Source organism: Dothidotthia symphoricarpi (genome assembly GCF_010015815.1).
Source record: "Dothidotthia symphoricarpi CBS 119687 unplaced genomic scaffold P153scaffold_11, whole genome shotgun sequence".
NCBI lineage: Eukaryota > Fungi > Ascomycota > Dothideomycetes > Pleosporales > Dothidotthiaceae > Dothidotthia > Dothidotthia symphoricarpi.
The window spans coordinates 1,231,761-1,244,278 of NW_022985018.1; the positions used below are offsets into that span (position 1 = coordinate 1,231,761).

The 12,518-nt window shown below is 51.2% G+C and overlaps 6 protein-coding genes across 6 annotated transcripts; 4 read left to right on the forward strand and 2 right to left on the reverse strand.

Annotated features, from left to right (window-relative positions):
* Positions 1-223: 223 nt before the first annotated feature.
* On the reverse strand, positions 224-2,547 carry P153DRAFT_341704 (glycoside hydrolase family 85 protein; the record flags this gene model as incomplete). Its single annotated transcript, XM_033665935.1, has 2 exons — positions 1,677-2,547; positions 224-1,626 (listed from the first exon to the last, which is right to left on the reverse strand). Exons 1-2 carry the CDS (start codon positions 2,390-2,392, stop codon positions 225-227), a joined length of 2,118 nt encoding a protein of 705 aa, XP_033523542.1. The 5' UTR covers positions 2,393-2,547.
* A 123-nt stretch (positions 2,548-2,670) lies between these two features.
* P153DRAFT_397328 (ER lumen protein retaining receptor) lies at positions 2,671-3,920 on the forward strand. The gene is made up of 5 exons (XM_033671551.1): positions 2,671-2,772; positions 2,846-2,904; positions 2,957-3,235; positions 3,284-3,540; positions 3,602-3,920. The coding sequence occupies exons 1-5, from the start codon at positions 2,748-2,750 to the stop codon at positions 3,636-3,638; spliced, it is 657 nt and encodes a 218-aa protein (XP_033523543.1). The 5' UTR covers positions 2,671-2,747; the 3' UTR covers positions 3,639-3,920.
* A 366-nt stretch (positions 3,921-4,286) lies between these two features.
* Positions 4,287-5,174, forward strand: P153DRAFT_367420 (uncharacterized protein). Its single transcript, XM_033668273.1, has 2 exons — positions 4,287-4,395; positions 4,460-5,174. The coding sequence occupies exons 1-2, from the start codon at positions 4,355-4,357 to the stop codon at positions 4,836-4,838; spliced, it is 420 nt and encodes a 139-aa protein (XP_033523544.1). The 5' UTR covers positions 4,287-4,354; the 3' UTR covers positions 4,839-5,174.
* Positions 5,175-5,350: 176 nt separating this feature from the next.
* Positions 5,351-9,160, forward strand: P153DRAFT_367421 (aminopeptidase-like protein). The gene is made up of 9 exons (XM_033668274.1): positions 5,351-5,866; positions 5,937-6,240; positions 6,296-6,754; positions 6,808-6,864; positions 6,967-7,007; positions 7,061-7,254; positions 7,304-7,329; positions 7,384-8,114; positions 8,163-9,160. Exons 1-9 carry the CDS (start codon positions 5,835-5,837, stop codon positions 8,974-8,976), a joined length of 2,658 nt encoding a protein of 885 aa, XP_033523545.1. The 5' UTR covers positions 5,351-5,834; the 3' UTR covers positions 8,977-9,160.
* A 492-nt stretch (positions 9,161-9,652) lies between these two features.
* On the forward strand, positions 9,653-10,826 carry P153DRAFT_291989 (cyanide hydratase/nitrilase-like protein; the record flags this gene model as incomplete). The annotated part of the gene is made up of 3 exons (XM_033663808.1): positions 9,653-9,819; positions 9,961-10,406; positions 10,459-10,826. The coding sequence occupies 3 exons, from the start codon at positions 9,653-9,655 to the stop codon at positions 10,824-10,826; spliced, it is 981 nt and encodes a 326-aa protein (XP_033523546.1).
* Positions 10,827-11,112: 286 nt separating this feature from the next.
* On the reverse strand, positions 11,113-11,845 carry P153DRAFT_404154 (uncharacterized protein). The gene is made up of 3 exons (XM_033671994.1): positions 11,708-11,845; positions 11,335-11,656; positions 11,113-11,284 (listed from the first exon to the last, which is right to left on the reverse strand). The coding sequence occupies exons 1-3, from the start codon at positions 11,787-11,789 to the stop codon at positions 11,176-11,178; spliced, it is 513 nt and encodes a 170-aa protein (XP_033523547.1). The 5' UTR covers positions 11,790-11,845; the 3' UTR covers positions 11,113-11,175.
* Positions 11,846-12,518: the final 673 nt, after the last annotated feature.

Genomic DNA, 12,518 nt, shown 5'->3' on the forward strand with positions numbered 1-12,518 from the left:
TTCGGGCTAAGTAGTGACGATCAATGAGCCTCGCTCTACGTGCGATTCTGACGTACACCAAGACAACATGTATCAATCATATCATTGTTGAGTTGTCAATTACTTTGTACATGAGCACAGGTAGGAAATAGCAGTCGATTGTGACCACCACATCACTTTCTTTATATGTGGTTTTACTGGAAAGCAAAGTCAATAGATTCAAGATACTATTACTCAATAAATTCTCACATCCTCACCTTCACCCTCTCCTCGGCGAGCTTCTGCCCATCAAAACCAACGCCAATGACATTCACATCCACTTCTCTCCCCTTGCACCTTTCAACCAACCGCTGGGGCAGAATATGCTCCAGTGCATACGCCCTGCCAAGTTTGACTCCATCAACCACAACCACGAAGTACGAACAAGGACCTGTGATATCGCTGTGAGGTAAACCCTTTGCTCTTTCACTCGAACTTCCATACGTCCAACACAACCTTAAATGTTGGGTTTCCCCCTGCTCGCGCTCCTCGATATGGATGCCAGTAATCGTGACCGTTGCCTGCACTGAGTGAGCAGGTGTGATACAGATTGACAGAATCTCAACGAGTCGGACCGAGCTTGAGGAAGAGAGAGGGCCGTGTACAGAGACGCCGAGTTCTTTGAGGGTGCTGCGTGTGTCTGATTGCGTTCCAATAGTCGCTGTGACGACATGGGGTCCTGGGATTTGTGGCACGGGAACGATCTGCAGGCCGCTGGTAGACTTCACAAAGAAATTTGTTGTGACGTTTGCAGGGCTTGAGGGCTTCCGGTAGCAGACTGTGAGTTGCAAGGTCCCGTCCGCTGGCATGTTAAGGTGAAATAGAGGTAGGAATTGCTCGTTGATTATATGGCTTGTTGGAGACAAAGAAGCATATACTTCAATGACCAGCTGTGATTGGCCTTCCAGATCTTCGAGTCTATGGGACAAGACACTTCTACTGCTCTCGTCATCTTCTTTCGAGACGGCTGTCCGCGGTAGAACGGATTGTGAGCCGAGACGCGAGTGCGTGTTTTTCCCGTCAAACAACATCTCTTTCTCTCGCTCATCGTGTGTGCCGAAGGCTCGATTGAAATCCGTGTAGAAGAATGTCTTCGAGCCAGCAGCAGATTCTCTGGCGAACCTTGTGATCGGATACAGCTGATTTGACGGATGACGTGAGGCGCAATCACCACATGGGCAGTCGATGTTCGCTGAAAGTGCTGTTCCCTCCCACATCGCTCGTTCGATCGCTCGACCGTGACCAGGGAAATGTTCATATGACCACGCAGGTGCAAATATACATGCGGAGAGACGTAGATCGGCAAGCTTGGCTACTGCAATTCCGGTGTTCGTGCCACCGCCGCCCTTCTCAGGATACGTGACGCGGGGGTGGGCCAATTTAGTGGTGTTCTGAGCCCAAACATCGATGCCACAGAAGACCTCCTGCGGTGATAGGCCATGATGCATTGCGTCATGTCGCATTGCTTGTGCGAATGAGCTCACGGCATCAGTTTCTTTCCAGCAGTAGTTCGTCAGAATGCTTCCGCAGGCTGTTGCAAACGGAAGATTGGAAGCGTTCAAGGCGTTTTGGTAGGACACCTTGTTCGATGTTGTCAGAGCATCGTACCTGTTGACCGTCTGTTAGTTTCGGTTATCCAGAAGAGCATCCGTGCCTACCATATGAGTTGTTTTCCGTGTCCGAGATCGCCTTTTAGTTGTCTCAAAAACGCTTGCAGGATATGAAGATCCCAATCTTCCTTCGCGAACGGCTTTTCAATGTTTACAAGCCATCCGTCGAAACCGTGGTGTTTTGCAATGTTGGCAAGCTTTGTCGCTAGAGGAAAGTGAGGCTTGACCTCGTCGCCAGCACGCTGCAGCAACAACCTTCCCGAGCCCTCGGTTTGCGGTTCGATGAGTATCGTACCGAGAGCCTTCACACCATTGCGATGGAGTGTATTCGTCCAAGCAGGCGGTGGAACGCAAATAAGCTTATGTGAGAAATATATAAATGGATCGACGTATTGTAGGTATTCACATGCATACATTTCGTCGTCCATGCCAATTCCTTGTACGCCCTCATAGGCATGGTAGTTCCCAGCGTAGTCATGGCAGAGGACGACATTAGCTTTGCTCCTATCGCTTTTTGCAAAATCCTCACTCCGCTGCAACAGCGGCGTATTTGCTCTTTGAAGAGGATCAGAATCGGCCTCAGTCCACGACTCCAGTTGCTCGAAAGTGTCAAAGTAGGTAAAACCTCTCAGCCGGTCCAATTCACGCTGCTTCCTTCGTTCCTCTGGCGTTGGGCCAGTGTCTGGTGATGGAAATAGATGCCGATAGCCATCTCGAATCGGCCTCAGGATGTCCTTCCAACCCAGGATGTTGGCCATGCTCATGGCCGCCAGGTATGTTAGTCTTGACAATGGCTGGCGAAATAGGCCATCTGTGACCGACTCTGATTAACCGTCGCGAGCATCAAGGTGAGCCGTACTGCAGCCAATGGTATGCGCCAGACGACTCAGTCACCATCTCAAACATGGGGAAATTCACGTTCGCAGTGATGAAACGGCAGCTGCAGGGCGGAAGCGATGTTTGATCCTCCGGCAGGGGCAAAGCTTGGCATGCAAGGATCAGCTCCAACGTTGCTGTGCGCCCGTTGATGCCAAACGTGTCATTTATCCACAATAACACACTGAAGTCCTCGAACCCTCACAATCGCGAGTCGCCGTATCGACGTCCCGCAGCGCCATCATGATGAACCTTTTCCGGATACTGGGTACGTTGAACTCGAGTTCAAGACAATAAAATGCTTCGTGCTCAGTGGGATGTCAAGGCTAACAACAATGTAGGGGATTTATCCCACCTCTTCTCCATTCTGATCCTCCTCCATAAGATGAAAACCTCGAGCGTACGCTTCTCCGACTTGCCCGTACCAATCAGGCCCTAACGAAAACGAACAGAGCGCGTCCGGCATCTCCTTCAAATCGCAATTCCTATACCTCATAGTCTACTTGACGCGATACGTCGATTTGCTGTGGACCTTCTACCTACCTGGATCTCTCTACAACACCGTCTTCAAAATTGTCTTCATCAGCACGTCCGCCTACGTCGTTTACCTCATGCTGAACGACTACAAACCGACGCACGATCCGAACTTGGACACCTTCAAGGTGCAGTACTTGCTAGCGGCGAGCGCAGTGTTGGCAATCGTGTTCCCGTACAAGTACACATTCTCAGAAGTAGGTGGTCGTCGCTTGTGTAGAAATAGCAGCGGCTAATAATCTTAGATTCTCTGGGCATTCTCCATATGGCTCGAATCCGTGGCCATCCTCCCACAGCTCTTTATGCTACAAAGAACTGGCGAAGCGGAGACAATAACAACGCACTACTTGTTTGCGCTCGGTGCATACAGGGCGTTGTACATCCCCAACTGGATCTACCGCTACATCTTTGATGTACCACGCTTCTATGACCCAATCGCGGTGGTTGCAGGTATCATCCAAACAATCCTGTACTCCGATTTCTTCTACATCTATTACACGAAGTAAGTCGCACACGAAAACGAGATTTCACTCACTACTTTGCAATCTTGCTAACGATCTCAGGGTAATTCAAGGGAAGAAGTTCAACCTTCCCGTTTAAAGGGTCGAGAGCTACGGCGTCCTTTTGCTGTTCGATGGCAGACCACTGTGCTAAGTAAGCTTCGTCAATGTACAATAGGGTTTGGAGGATGACTGTTTATTGGCGTTAGCAGGCGATTGTGGTGGGCGTGCAAAATACTCAACAGAGGTGTGCATATGAATATGGGGTCTATCTGGCTGAGCAATGTTTCAAGCGTACTAGAGGAGTCAAGGTCACGCATGTATGGATATACAACGAATGGAGTCAGATTTGAATCTAGTTAAAGCATCTATCCATCGCATTCTTGAGAAGAACCACATAGCAACCCGAATCTATAGCTAGAACAGCGGCTAGGTGTATGCGATGGAGCCTGCAACATCAAGGAGTTGCCAGCTTGTAAGATGCGCTGCCGGCAGAAAACGATCAATTTGGAAAAACCAATGCGTTGGAAATGAGTGGCGTCATCATCCATATGTAACTTTTTGTACAGCTGAGCCACGTGAATCTAAAGTGCAGCCTGTACCGGCACAAACGGTCTTTGGTCGCACTCACCAATCACACCAGCAATCTCTCCGCTACGTCGCCTCGCCTTCAGCCTTTGCCCGCGCTCACGTCGCTACCTACCCAGTCGCTCGCTACACCGCCTTGTGCGTTTCGTATTCCGCGAGCCCTCCCGCAACTCTCCTAAACCATCTCCAGACCTGGTATCCGCGCACGCGAAAGAAAGTCCGCCCATAATGTTCTGCCTACGCAGCTGGATACCAGTACTCTTCTTCCTGTAAGTCTTGTCGTAAACACGTACACACGTAATCTAGTAAGGCGCATGCTAACAACAACCAAAGCCTCCGCACACACGCCTCTCCCGTCTACCTCGTCCTTTTCATCTCCGCAACTTACTTCCTCAACCGCCCGTGCGTGTACTGCTCGCTCCTCCTGTTCATCCTCGTCGCCGCGCTCTTCGACTTCCACACGCCGTGGTTCGACTCGCCGCTCCCGGGCACGACGGACCTCGCGCTGAACGGGACGGCGCCGCTGCTAGATACTATGGGCGAGCTGGTGCAGGTGGCGAATCACACTGCGCAAGCGCTGGCCAAGGGCGCTGTGGATGGCATCAGGGCGAAAGTGCAAGGTAGTGGGGGTCCGAGTTATGAGTGGGTGAGGGGCCTGCTGGGAAAGAAGGAGTGGCGGGTGCAGTGTTTGGATGTTTTGATCCGGGTTTGAGGAGAGGGAGCGCGGAGAGTGTGCTTGGGTAATGGCAGGGCGATGATTGGGCGTCTTTGGACTTGGGCTGGGTCGTTGGTTCGTGATATCACTGCATTGCGGGCGCTTGATTTTGGAGCATTTGCATGGTGTTCAATGGGACTTGAGGGTTTCGACAGCTGTTTTCTGTGCGCATCTCCTCGCTTGTCTGCCGGTGTGCAAGAATGGTGGGACGAGATGAAGTCGGTAATAGCAGCGAAATATCATGCACCGCAGATGCCAACTCACCCAGCTTGTATTTGAGCTACATCCATTTCCTGAGTTCACAATAACGCGTGCGGCAATGCAGTAGTTGGTCTCAAAGGTCAAATGTGTTAATTGTTAACTACTGTGTGCACGAATATGATGGTCTTCCAAAACTACACGCGCATATATGCGCATAGATCCGGGAGCCGACGCGTGCGGCTGAACAAACTCCATGCTTCATGCAGGTGTTGTGTTGAGAGCAAAGTAGAGTAAAGCAACGCAGGCATCCACCACTCAAGCTCATGTGCTCGCACGCGTACTGCAACCAATATGACGTGCCTTGAGCCATTCTCGAGACATTTCGTGCCGCTAGCGACGCAGGGATGTTCCCCACCTTCCCTTCTGAGTGTGTTGTTTGCATCAGCCCTGCCGTCCCACGCGATTGAACTCCGCCATCACCCCGCCTGAGGTCCTTCAAAGCTGGCTGCCATTTCTCTTTCCGCGAGGCTTAGTTCTCAACCTCAGCTTCTGACCAGGCTAGCTATTAGACCTGTTCATCGTCCCGCCTCTGGGCTTGCATCGCTTTACTCTAAACTCACGCCACTTGATACTGCAAGCTCCGCAAGCTTCTCTACCAGAGCCAGAGAGCTTCAGACGACATCGCGTACGCAATCGAGGCTCAGACCGCGATTCAACGTTGCTAGGTCGACTACTCCTCTTGGAATTCAGAAAAGGTTCTGCCAGAGCGAGGTTACTAGTAGCTTTACAGACATGGCGTCCGATAGAGATATCCTCCCTGCCTGGTGAGCATTTTGATGAGGTCGATGAGCTATATTCTTCGATTGTGTACAAGGCTGACAATAGCTCTCACAGGGTCAAGCCAGCGCACTACTCCGTCTCTCTTCACGATCTAGAGTTTGGCGGAGGCTTTAGCTTCAAGGGAACAGTCACGATCGACACGAAGATCACGAAAGATGACGGCTTCAGCGAGCTCGTTCTCAACGCCCACCAGCTCAAGGTCAGCAGTGCTGAGCTGAAGACTGGCGACGCCACCCGATCGGCGAAGAACATCTCGTACGACGAGAAGCGCCAACGGGTTACACTTGACTTTGGAGAGAAGATTGACTACTCTGGAGAGGCTACTTTGGAGGTCAAGTATGAAGGAACAATCAACAACGTACGTTCAGATGCGAGGCCGGCAGAGACGGAAGCCAATGCTGAGGTGTCTATAGATCATGGCTGGTTTCTACCGCTCTAAGTACACGCCCAAGGGTGAGGTTCCCGCCTCTGTCGCCAAAGACGACGAGTTCCACTACATGTTCAGCACACAGTTTGAGTCCTGCGACGCTCGCCGAGCTATTCCTTGCTTCGACGAACCCAACCTCAAGGCAACTTTCGATGTCGAGATCGAGGTGCCGAAGGATCAGATTGCATTGAGCAACATGCCGGAGAAGGAGACCAAGCCCAGCAAGCGTGATGGTTTCCATACCGTGGTCTTCGAGCGTACGCCGGTCATGTCGACCTACCTTTTGGCATGGGCCATTGGAGACTTCGAGTACGTTGAGGCTTTGACGGAGCGCAAGTACAACGGCAAGAGCATCCCTGTGAGGGTTTATACCACTCGTGGACTGAAAGATCAGGGTCGTTTTGCGTTGGACAACTGCCACAAGATTGTCGACTACTTCTCCGAGGTATGACATATGATTGGAAATGATTGTGAAGCTTTGTCTGACTTCCTTTCTAGGTCTTCCAAATCGATTATCCCCTTCCCAAGGTTGATCTTCTGGCTGTTCATGAATTTGTAAGTCGCGACATCTCGTGCGCGGAATTGAGCTGATTCGTTAGCCAATTATACGTACACTCCTCCATTCTTGTGAGCACCCTAACTGACCGGTGTTTCTAGTCACACGGCGCCATGGAGAACTGGGGTCTCATTACCTACCGGTCAGTACCTGGTAACTTTCACTGATGCAATGAGATTCTGACATTCTCCTCAGAACAACGGCCGTACTTTTCGATCCCGCAACATCCGCAGACAGCTACCGAAACAGGGTTGCCTACGTTGTTGCCCATGAGCTTGCCCACCAGTGGTTCGGTAACCTTGTCACTATGGACTGGTGGAGTGAGCTCTGGCTCAACGAGGGTTTCGCTACTTGGGTAGGCTGGTTTGCCATTGACCACTTGTACCCTGGTAAGTCCCAATTCGACGAACTCAAGACATGTACTGATATATCACGTAGAATGGAATGTCTGGGGGCAGTTTGTTGTACGTTCAAAATCTCGAGGTAACTCTCCTAACAAGTGCTGACGAGGTTCTTAGACTGATGCTGTGCAACAAGCCATGGCACTTGATGCGCTGCGAACATCTCATCCCATTGAGGTTCCCGTATACGACGGTCTTGAGGTTGATCAGATTTTCGATCACATCAGCTACCTGAAGGGCAGTTCAGTCATTCGCATGTTGAGTGCTCATCTCGGTGAAAAGGTTTTCCTTCAGGGCGTTGCCAACTACCTCAAGGCGCACCAATATTCGAACGCCACCACAAACGACTTGTGGTCTGCCCTCAGCAAGGAGTCAGGCAAGGACGTCAACAGTTTCATGGACTTTTGGGTCCGCAAGATCGGGTTTCCAGTTGTCACCGTCACCGAGGAGGCTGGTAAGATTGGCCTTCGTCAACAGCGCTTCCTCCTGGCTGGCGACGTGAAGCCTGAAGAAGACTCAACTGTTTGGTGGATCCCCTTGGGACTACACACTGGATCCTCCGCTTCTACTGCCTCTCTCCACAAGACAGTTGCCATGACGAAGAAAGAGGAGACTATCCAAGAGATCGACACAGGGTTCTACCAAGTCAACAAGAACCTCACGGGCTTCTACCGAACCAATTACACACAAGACCGTCTTAAGAAGCTTGGAGAGGCTAGGCATGACCTCACCGTAGAAGACAAGATCGGACTGATCGGAGACGCGTACGCAAACTCCATTGCCGGGTTTGGCTCCACGGCTGGTCTCCTGGCGCTGGTCGAGCGCTTCCAAGACGAATCCGAATATTTGTGAGTCATACATCAAGTGTACTCAACACTTAACTAACACCTGTGCAGGGTCTGGTCGCAAATTCTTACCAACATCGGTAACGTGCGCAGCGTCTTTGCTGGCAGTGAGGACATAAGCAAGGGTCTGCAGAAGTACCACCTCAACCTGATCACACCCGCTGTGGAGAAGGTCGGTTGGGAGTTCAAGGAGGGCGAAGGCTTCCTCATCGGCCAGCTCCGCGCTAGCCTCATCACGTCAGCCGGTTTAGTCGGCCACAAGGCGACTGTGGACGAGGCTTTGCGACGATTTGATCTCTACATCTCTGGAGAAGACAAATCAGCCATCCACTCGTCACTCCGTAGAGCCATCTTCGCCACCGCCATCAAGCAGCGTGGCGAATCAGCGTACAAAGCCATCAAGAACGAGTACCTCACCACCACATCGATCGACGGCAAGGAGATTTGCCTACAATCTTTTGGTCGCGTCCAGACACCCGAACTTGCGCAAGACGTCTTGTCGTTCATCTTCTCCGACAAAGTCGCGATGCAAGACAAGCACTCTGGCACCATTGCGCTCGCCAACAATGCCAAGGTCCGCACCGAAGTGTGGAAGTTCATCCGTGACAACTGGGACTCTGCTATCCACCCTACTCTCAGCGGCAATCTCGTCGTGCTCGAGCGCTTCTTGCGCTTCGGCCTGAACAAGTTCTCGGATGACAAGATCGCTGATGAGATCGCGGCGTTCTTCAAGGACAAGGATACGCGCGGATACGACAAGGGCCTTGAGGTCATTGATGATACGATCAGGAGTTATGCTAAGTATGCGAAGAGGGACGAGGGCGTTGTGAGGGAGTACTTGAGTGGTAGCGGATACTTGTCTTGACTTGGGTCGAGACTTTGAAGCGGTGTGGAAGGTGCGGTACGCCTGAAAACGATTGTAGAATGAATATCGTCTTACGTTATATCAGCTCTTGTGCTTATGGGTGGTGGTTTCTCGCAGCAATAGGTTGTGAACGAAGCGTAAAGCATATAAGATGTTCCAAGGCTTACATGCAGTGTCCGTTGGCTGTAAACAGTTAGCGTCGAACCTCCTACTCTACTCCACGACAGGATTTACAGAAGTAAGCTTACATCTGAAAAAAATAATCGTACACTACGCCCCGCCAGTTGTCGAAGCAGCCAAGATGAGCGACTCAGCGTGGCCGGAGATGGTCGCTCCGCCGCAGATCGATCGCCGGAAGCATTCCGCGCTGTAAGATCCTCTACGATGCCACTAGCAACCCTCCACAGCCATTTAGTTTCCCGCTCGCACTCACGCACACGCTTGGCCAGACCGACGGCCCTTATCTAGGCCTCGTACCTGCGCCGATCTAGGCGGCTTATCGGGCTTGAGGCGGAATGCGAGCGGCGCGGCGCGGGGTAGCTTTGTAGTCTGCGGATTGTATGTGGTTTGGTAGGGTGGGGCTGGTATAAGTAGAACTTGACGTCTGTCGTGTTGGGAGGAAGTTGTTCGAGCTACGTCGGGATTTCTACTTCTATTCATTCGCGGTTTTCACGAGATGTCCAATACGGTTAAGGTCGCTGTTACGCAGCATGAACCTGTTTGGTTTGATCTCGATGCTACGGTCGATAAGACGTGTCGGTTGATTGAGGAGGCGGCGGAGAATGGCGCCAAGTTGGTTGTTTTTCCTGAGGTTTGGGTCGCGGGGTATCCGGCGTGGATTTGGTGAGTGCATGCCTCACGTTATGGTGAACATCTTCACTTCAATCGCACTGGCTGAATGGCGTGGTTAACTGACTGAACGAACTGGATGAATGGCCTGGTCAACGGATTGACTGAACGAACTGACTAACATTCACTCCCCAGGGCGCGCCCCCTCGATCCCCCGCTCGCAACATCCTACATAAAAAACTCCCTCTCCTACGACTCGCCCCAAATGCGCAAAATCTGCGCCACAGCCCGCAGCGCAAAAACCGCAGTCGTCCTCGGCTTCTCGGAAAACGACCACAACTCGCTCTACATCTCGCAATGCACCATCGCGCCCACAGGCGACATCGTCATGAAGCGCCGCAAGTTCAAGCCCACGCACATGGAGCGCACGGTGTTCGGGGACGCGGGCGGCGCGAGCCTGAACAATGTTGTTGAGGTGCAGGGCGTGGGGCGCGTGGGCGCGCTGAGCTGCTGGGAGCATATCCAGCCGCTGCTTAAGTACCATACGATGAGTTTGAGGGAGCAGATCCATGTTGCTGCGTGGCCGCCGCTGCATGCGTTTTCTGAGGGGAGCGAGGGCTTGTATAGCATGACTGCCGATGGTGCGTTTTGTACGCAAAAAAACGGATATGTGCAGGGCTAACTCCCGTCTAGGCTGTGCGGCGCTGTCGCAAACCTACGCCATGGAGTCGTCGACGTTCGTGCTGCACTGCACGGCTGTCATGACGGGGCTGGGGATCGCGGCACATAGGACGGAGAATACGTTCTTTGGCGTTGAGGGCGGGGGGCGTTCGGCTGTCTATGGGCCGGATGGGAGGAGGCTTACTGAGGCGATTGCGCCTGAGAAGGAGGGCTTTGTGTATGCGGAGTTGCCGATGGATATGCTGGTTAGTATGCGCCATTTTGCGGATCCGATTGGGCATTATTCAAGGCCGGAGCTGTTGTGGTTGGGGGTTGATGCGAGGGAGAAGAAACATGTGAGGGTTGAGGGGGATGAGAAGGTGGAGGCGGTGGGCGTTTGAGTTTGGATGGGTGGTGTGGATTTGTTTGCTGGTTATATCTATTGAATGCCTTGTTAGTAGAAAGTGCTTGTCTTCAATCATTTTTGCTGAAGTACTCTATGCCTACTATGTTATCATCGTACTTGGTCCATCTTTAACATCTTGTGGTAGCTATTAACCTTTACATCTAGTTAGTTAGTTACTCTAGATTTGCAGCCTTGTTATCTTCAAGTTGAAGTGGAATATAGAGCTAGAGATAATTCATTTACAGAATCTATCATTTTATATTACTGACTTCTTATACTACGGCACGTTCTTTGCTCTTTGCACTATTCTGGTTTGCTAGGTAGACAAAGTCCAACAAGTTGCCCTACTTAAGGCTAACTAGAGTAGCGTGAACAACAACTACATTTATCCCTGCAATAGGGCCCTCCTTCGCCGTCCCTGCTGGGACGAACAGACTAACAGAAAAGCCAAAGCTGTTTAACACAATCAGCGTTAGAACAGAACGTTAGAATCAGAGTCTTACTGCTCTCCATATGCATTCTTCAGGATAACATGTCCATTATCGTTCTTGAACATCTCGCAATGGCGAGTCAGCTCGTGTAGAAGAATGCCATGCTTGCGATGAAATTCGATCTTGTCGTCATTGAAGCCGGAAGGGCGCTCGTACCCGTCCTCATTGATGTGGAGAATCTTTTCCCAGCAGCGGAGGTCCTTCATCTCCTCATCGCCGGCCACAACTACAGCAGCACCGGCCAGGGCTGCGACGCCAAGAGGATGTGTGGAAACCGTTGTAATGATACTACCAGCGGCTGCAGCGCCCTGAGCAAGTTGAGCCATGGAGATGGCTGAGAAAAACATCAGAACCTCTTGGGGAGAAAGGGGTAGTTGGGACTCACAAGCTGGTACCTCCCAACCAGTACACAGTGCCGCTGCAGCGGCGGCAGCTGCTTCCGGTGCCAACACGGTGGCTGTACCCATGATTAAGAGTCAAAGATGTACAGTCTGGTTGAGTATGACAGATGATGGTTATTCGATATCGAGATACCTGTTGCAATGATCCTACTTTGAATGTTTTCAAGTGAGGAATCATCAGGGTTTATATACCCATTTTCGGGCATATTCAAGGCTTGAGTCTACGCAGAACTTTCAATCCATCGTCAGCTGGGACATTCGCAGCCAGATATTGTGGTACCCCCCAGAAGTTGTCCCAAATGTACTAAAATAAGCGACACGTACAATTAGGTAGCTCTTCATACAACATCAGACCTTCTGATTCGCTAAGATCTGTCCGTGTGAGGTGGCGATTTGGGAAAACCTTTGGGCGGTACCACAGTATGTATGTACAACGTACGGTGGGTGTATCTCCAAGGTGGATCTAGGAGGAGGTGGCTAAATGCTACATCTCTTGTTTGTTACATTCAGTAACGTAGGCAGGTTGATTCGACAGTAGAAAATCTTGGCCATAGTTGCTGGCTTGTATATGCAGGCTCCACCTTGAGTATACAACCACCTACGTTATAAGCTGTAAACAGCAGATCTCAAGTTTATAAAGTTCTCAGCCCTTCTCAGCTAGCCAAAGGAACTCTTGCCACCATCTCCAGCCGTGTGACATAAGTTTCGACTATTATCTCCCTGATTGGCGTAGTATAGACTGCAAGAATGTCATAGCATTGGATGATTAGTGATAACTATCCTATACAACGTACA

Bases quoted from the DNA above. Each gene is read 5' to 3' on its own strand.
- P153DRAFT_367421 (XM_033668274.1), top strand. From the start codon at position 5,835: ATGGCGTCCGATAGAGATATCCTCCCTGCCTG. The intron at 7,255-7,303 runs GTAAGTCCCAAT...TATATCACGTAG, and splicing joins CATTGACCACTTGTACCCTG to AATGGAATGTCTGGGGGCAG. The intron at 8,115-8,162 runs GTGAGTCATACA...ACACCTGTGCAG, and splicing joins CAAGACGAATCCGAATATTT to GGTCTGGTCGCAAATTCTTA.
- P153DRAFT_397328 (XM_033671551.1), top strand. From the start codon at position 2,748: ATGATGAACCTTTTCCGGATACTGG. The intron at 2,773-2,845 runs GTACGTTGAACT...ACAACAATGTAG, and splicing joins GAACCTTTTCCGGATACTGG to GGGATTTATCCCACCTCTTC. The intron at 2,905-2,956 runs GTACGCTTCTCC...GAAAACGAACAG, and splicing joins ATAAGATGAAAACCTCGAGC to AGCGCGTCCGGCATCTCCTT.
- P153DRAFT_404154 (XM_033671994.1), bottom strand. From the start codon at position 11,789: ATGGGTACAGCCACCGTGTTGGCACCGGAAGCAGCTGCCGCCGCTGCA. The intron at 11,657-11,707 runs GTGAGTCCCAAC...TGTTTTTCTCAG, and splicing joins TGGTTGGGAGGTACCAGCTT to CCATCTCCATGGCTCAACTT. The intron at 11,285-11,334 runs GTAAGACTCTGA...TGTGTTAAACAG, and splicing joins AAGAATGCATATGGAGAGCA to CTTTGGCTTTTCTGTTAGTC.
- P153DRAFT_367420 (XM_033668273.1), top strand. From the start codon at position 4,355: ATGTTCTGCCTACGCAGCTGGATACCAGTACTCTTCTTCCT. The intron at 4,396-4,459 runs GTAAGTCTTGTC...CAACAACCAAAG, and splicing joins ATACCAGTACTCTTCTTCCT to CCTCCGCACACACGCCTCTC.